At 34.6% G+C, this 6,449-nt stretch overlaps 1 protein-coding gene across 1 annotated transcript; it reads right to left on the reverse strand.

Moving 5' to 3' along the window:
• Positions 1 to 2,206: 2,206 nt before the first annotated feature.
• LOC120782051 (GILT-like protein 1) lies at positions 2,207 to 6,212 on the reverse strand. Its single transcript, XM_040114205.1, has 5 exons — positions 5,793 to 6,212; positions 3,939 to 4,070; positions 2,699 to 2,860; positions 2,480 to 2,617; positions 2,207 to 2,394 (listed from the first exon to the last, which is right to left on the reverse strand). The coding sequence occupies exons 1-5, from the start codon at positions 5,892 to 5,894 to the stop codon at positions 2,290 to 2,292; spliced, it is 639 nt and encodes a 212-aa protein (XP_039970139.1). The 5' UTR covers positions 5,895 to 6,212; the 3' UTR covers positions 2,207 to 2,289.
• Positions 6,213 to 6,449: the final 237 nt, after the last annotated feature.

Here is a 6,449-nt window from a genome sequence, read left to right on the forward strand (position 1 = left end):
GAGAGGACTTTGCTTCTCAATTGCTTACTCAGTCCGATGTAGCACCTGCTGGCAAGGGTTATTCTGCGTTGAATTTTGAGGCTGACATTGTTGTTGGTTGTCTTGCCCTCGTTTACTACCAGGGAAATACATTACTCCAGTAAAATATCTAGTACAGAAATATGTCTTAAGGCCATGTATTTTCACTCCCTTATTTTAATATATTTATTGATTTCAAATTGTTCAGGTGAGAAATTTGATATCTATATTGTGTATAGTAAAACCTGAATCTTATAAAACAAAAACAAAAAATTAAAGAGTTTAATAATTTTTGGACTTTCCTAACCTCTTTAGTTTGTGCAATAATTCTGCTAATGTTAATTGCTACGTAAATGCCGTGAATAGATGATAAAAGCATAATGTAATAATTATAGAAAATTTTGAAATGTTCATAACCAAATTCATAAACATTTTGTGGTTTCTCAATTTCATCGACACATTCTTTCAATTACTCAATATTTTTTTTGCAATATTGTTGCGATATTTTGCAGCATGTTGCACAACTCCCTCTCTCTCTCTCTCTCTGTCTCTCTCTCATATGAATTCACGCGCACACGGCCACAGCTTGTTTAAACATTTTTGTTTGCGGTTTCAGCGTATTATAAAGAGACAAACAAGAATTGAGTAAGATTATACCGGCCTTTTGCACAACTTATGACAATAATTATATTAAGGGCACTTACAACCTGTCATAACGCATCGTAAAATCATAAAATGGTAAATTTTTACACTTGTTTAAAAAAATTATTGTTGGATTACATAAAAAAATATTTTCGTTGTAACTTATACTATCTTTATGAGACTATATGAAACCCCTAATTATATAGATATATGTATATACATACATACACATATTGGATATGGGTATATGGTAAAAGCCATTCAATGAAATTTTTTTTCTATGACATTATCTTCATCAGAAATGTCACATCAAAAAAATATTTAACATTTAGTACACGCTTGTCTTTCTGATGTAAATAAAAAGCATTCGGCGATTTTTACGACGAGTGAAATTATACAACAAAGAAATTCCATTCGATTTTGTGTATGGAATCAAATTTCTGGTGCCAAAAGGTTCAGCAAGTTTGCCTTCGATGATAATCGTTTGTCGCGAGCAAGTATTTTCGATTGGTACAAATTATTCAAAGAGTGTCGAGTACGTATTGACGACGGTCATCAACATCAACTGATGGTCAACACGTCAATGCAATAAAGGAATGGGTGCTTGAGAATCGAAGACTAACAATCAGAGATCTTACGGCCATCGTTGGAATCCATTTTGAAAGATCATTTGGGCCTAAAAAAGTGAAAGCACGAATCGTTCTAAAATCACTAAATTTTATCGAAAAACAGCGTCGCGTTAACGTCTGTGAAACAATGCTTTCCGACTACCTGAATGTCATGAAACGTATTATTACTAGCGATAAGTCTTGGATCTATGCTTACGAACCGGAAACAGACTATCAATCGGCCGATTAACGTGGCAAAGGTGAACCGAAGCCGAAAAAACCACGTCAAAGCAGGTCAAACATCAATGTTATATTGACAGCTTTCTTCGATTATCAATGTGCGGTGCACTCCGAATTCCTTTCGACCGGCCAAACCGTCAACAAGGAATACTATTTAAATGTTATGCTTCGTTTGTGCGAAGCTATTAGTATTAAGAGACCCACAACTCTTGGTTTTGCCACCACGATAATGCAACATCGGGTTCTGCATTGATTCTTCGTGAGTTTATCAAAATTTCAACTAATATCGTGTCACAACCACCGTATTCGCCTGACTGGGCTCCGTGTAACTTCTGGCTTTCAGCAAATTCAAACGACCGCTACGTGTAAGCCTGTTTGAGTTAATTCATTAAACGTGGATCAGTACACGCATTGAAGGCTGTTCCTGAAATTGACTTTAACAACTGCTTGGAGGATTGGAAAAAACGTATAACCGGAGAGGAGGCCAAGGGAGATTACTTTGGGGAAGACGACACAGAATTTGAGGAATAAATTAAGAATTTTAAAATTATTAACGAAATTTTACTATTTTTTTTTATGGAATTAGCATGATATTTTATGTTTATAAAAACAGTTTCAATTATTTTATTTTGTTTATAAACAAATGACATTATTTCACTATAAAAATTTATAATAGTACATATAATATAGTACGCCGTTAAAAACGTTTCTGTACACATTTTCAAAACTATGTAGCGTCAAACACACTGCTCACTCCCCTTGCCGCTGCTCCACGATGGACTCATTCGCTGCACGATTCGTTGACGATGCCGCGTTTCTGCAGCAGCGCACAAACGGTACCACGGAAGTCGTACTGCGAAGCATCCTGAAGTTGTTGATTGAAAACCTGTCGTGGGAAAACCAAATTTTTTAAGATAAGTCAACAAAAGTTGTTATTTAAAAATATTATATAACCGCAAATATGCACTTACGCCATCGTAAATGATGGTCGGCACAAATGAGGGCGAATACTGGTTTGTCACCTGCTCTGCCAATAACTGCAACTGCGTGCCCACGTTCGTTTTCACACAACCGTCAACGTCGCTGCTGAGGCCCACCAAGTCGGTGCACTTGAAATCCATGGAATTACCGTAAATAGTACGTTATGAATAAAAATTATTTTGGGAAATGTAAAACTTGTCTGCCCTTACTTCTTCCACATTCTGTTTATCGTTCGCCAACATTTGACAGATGGCAAAGCGCACACGCTGATCCTGCGTACTTGGCTGATTCAAGACACACGACTGCAAACGATTTCCAGCACATTCTGCGGGTCCATGCTGGCAATAGAACTCGCTGCCATGGTTGACAGACTGTTGAAGAAAAATCGAACAATACAGTGTATAATTAATCAACTTTAATTCATTCGTAGATGCCCTGTAGGAAAAATCATGCGAATAAAATAAATTGATGTGAGATCATTACGGATATTGCAAAATACGACAGATAAAAAAATACATTTTTTTAGACAGACTTCAAAAGGCGGTCTTATATAATCATTAATTATAAACCTGTAAATATTTGAAGTTCCTTTTTGCAGATTTTGTTCAAAATTCCTACAATATAATTTAACCAAGGTGTCAAAATCAAAATGCCTGTTTAGATTTGCTTAGTTTTATCCTCTTGTCTCTTGTGCAAAATTTTCAAATAAAATTTTTGGTTTTAACTGTTTAGGCTAATCTAAATTCGTTTGAACATAAAACGCGTCGAGTTAATTTACACCTTAATTGCTAATTGACTTGTATGATCAAAAAGATGCTAAGGAAACCCTTCAATTTATTTAAATCCATCCCTAAGAGAGCAGAAGATCATACAAAATACTCACCAAAGCTCCTAAATCTAGTCCATACATAAAATTGTCGTTGAAAAACATAATATGAAATTATTGACTTATTACGCCGTGCGCCGTCTTTAAAGACGTTTTTCACGAAACTGTGCTTTTGAAGTCGGTTGGCAAGATTTCTCGAGAACTACTAAACCGATCTTTATGAAGTTTTACGAAGGTCTTTGAGATACAATTCTTAAAGACTGGGACGAAGAAAATAAAATATTTCATTTTTTATATGAGAAAAAAATTGTTGAAAAAGGTTGTTTTTTACCCAAGGAAACCCATGTAACCCCTTAATTTCAGAGGATCCAATTCAGAGCTCTCAGAGATCAGCTGTAGTTCCTTTCTAAATAAATATTTTTACAATACTAAGTCTTAAAATACAGTCAAAAGATATGTGTAATAATTTTTGGATCAATAAATTCAAAAGTTTTCTCAGATAAAATTCTGAAAATTTCGTTTTTTCGGCTTCTACCTGTATAAACCCCCTTAATATGACGGCTTATTCTCACATTTTTTAATATAAATTAGTTAAAAAATAAGAATTAATCAAAATAACTTACACGTGATTTCCCGAACGGCACCAGATTTACATTTAAGTTTTGTTTGAGATTTCCATAGGCTGGCGCCAGCTGCCTGCCCATGAATCGAATGCTGTCCGGACAAAGAGATTCATACAAAATGGTAACGTCAAGCTGGAATTAAAAACAAATATGTGAAAAGGACATTGATTTTATTTAGTTAATGACGAATTTGTAAGCCCTAATGGATTAAGTTCTGTACCAACATAAGGGTTAGTGGATACAGCCTTATTTTCAGACACTTTTCCGTGATATAATTTTCCTGCCGGCCTGTATCATTGTAAGACTTATTACTAAAAAAAAATTGTTTTTCACTTTCAAAATAAATTATTATATATCTGTTTGCACATCTTTTAGGGTAGTTACCTACTGACGTAAAAATGGCCGCAATCGGTAAATAATCATAACGTAATTATTGGAATACTTATGAAAGAACTTCTTTACAGATGCCGTCAGAAATTGTAAACTAATCACACCAGAAGTTAGTCAATACCATTCCCTTAACTAATCATACTATACATTTATTCATTAATTTCCATTTTTTAATGTTGGGACTAAAATTTTTTTTAATATGAATGCAGTACACAAACGCAAAAAATGTGAATTCGAAAACAATTTCTATTTTTTTATTTGCTTTTCATTCCTTATATATGCTGGGGATTTAAACTTTTCTTTTTACTTTTTTTATATTTAAAAATCCATAATAAAATTTTACTCCAGTTTCCGGGATTTAATCCAGTATGTGGGTTTAAATTATACCGTATTTGGGCATTGAAGAAGGTGAAGTCCTTCTGATAAGTTAAGATAAAGTTAAAGAAACAGTTTTTAAACAATGAGAGAGATAGTAACGGATCTGAACATCTCATATGAATCGACTCAACCACAACTATTTTGGTGAATGTTTTGAGTATGGAGCGTGTCAAATAGTAGACTCGTACCACACAAATTGAATAGGCCGTCACATTCTAGCGTTACTTTGAGACTGATTTTTTGGCCAAAGACGAAACTAGAGTCATGACTCAGCCACCATATACGACAGATTTTTCTACCTGTGAGTTTTTTGTTTTTTTCGAAATTGAAAAATACGCTTTGGGGAACGCGCCACGAGTCCATTGAACCAATTTACATATATCGCCAGACAATCTGTTCGCTTCATGAGCAAACAGCTGATAAACACACACTAATTGACATATGGAGATCAAATTTCACACGGACATAAAAACAGTTTCAGCAATCTAGGAAATAATATTTGCGGTTTGCTCGCGCAGCTTAAGTCTACCAGCCCAATTGAGAACTGTGTTTCAAATGTATTTAAAATTTTTCTTAATTTTTTTTATTCGTCTGGATGTTCTTCAATAAGAAAAAGCGATATTTTTTAGTCTTCTCAAAAAGTCCTCTAGAAAATCTTTCACGTAAAAATTTAATAGAAAATTTGTCTTTCCTTAAATTTGTAAATTTGTATTTTGTCCAACTGGAATTAAATTAAGATGATATGACATCGATATTTTACATAAATCCGGAATTTGATGAATGCACAACGCTATCACAACAGAGTTCTTGAGGTACTTAAATTCTCAAAAACACAAAGTTGATGAATTTGATCAGTTGCTGAACTTGTTTAAACTCGAATTTTCAAAATTCTTATGCATATAATAAGGGTTGTAAAGACTTTAGCACTTATAGTTTCCACTTTATAATAACGGTTTTCCTATAAATTTATTTTTTCGCAATCATTATCAATTTTTTTATAAAAAAGCGTTAGAAATCGTTGCGGTCTAATGCGCTCATAATTAAAATCAGATACATATTTATTTTACGAAATTTTCACGCCTCTACCTTGTCTGCAGCAACGCTTTGGCCGCCTTGTGCGCCCGTTGATACAACAAACACGAATTGGAGCAATAAAAGCACGGACCATTTAATTTCGGTTTTCAGCATTGCGACGAGTTTCTTTAGCGAGCACTAGCCGAGTTCTTATAAGCTTAATGAGCAGCTAAGATTTACGAGCATCCGTCTTGGAGTAGTTATTTTATTTGAATTTTTTCTATTTTTTGTTTTGTATGAGTTCACTGCTACGTGAGAGCGCATAAAACACAGCAAATTTGAATTAATTTCGCGTAAACGAGCAAACAAATATTTTGTTAATTTTTGGAAAAGCTTTGTGTTTCCAATTCTATTAGATCATGTTAAGGTACCGTTAAAACAAATCACTTTCGCATACACATGCAAAAAAGACTCCACAACGTGTTCACGTTTCGGCGCTACTCAAACGAATGAAGAACACAGTTAGCGATTTCTGTAGTACATATGGTCGCTCATGACTACCGATATCAACATCATCAACAACCAATAACAACAACAGTGGCATAAGGCATAAACGCCAGTCGATGGCCAGTAAGTCTTTGTGTTCGGCGCTTAAGCTTACGCGCACGCCTTGTCGTTAAGCCGGTTTCGAAGGTGCAACCGATGGACGAACGTTTACTTCGCGCAAAA

This window comes from Bactrocera tryoni, chromosome 1 (assembly GCF_016617805.1).
Source record: "Bactrocera tryoni isolate S06 chromosome 1, CSIRO_BtryS06_freeze2, whole genome shotgun sequence".
NCBI lineage: Eukaryota > Metazoa > Arthropoda > Insecta > Diptera > Tephritidae > Bactrocera > Bactrocera tryoni.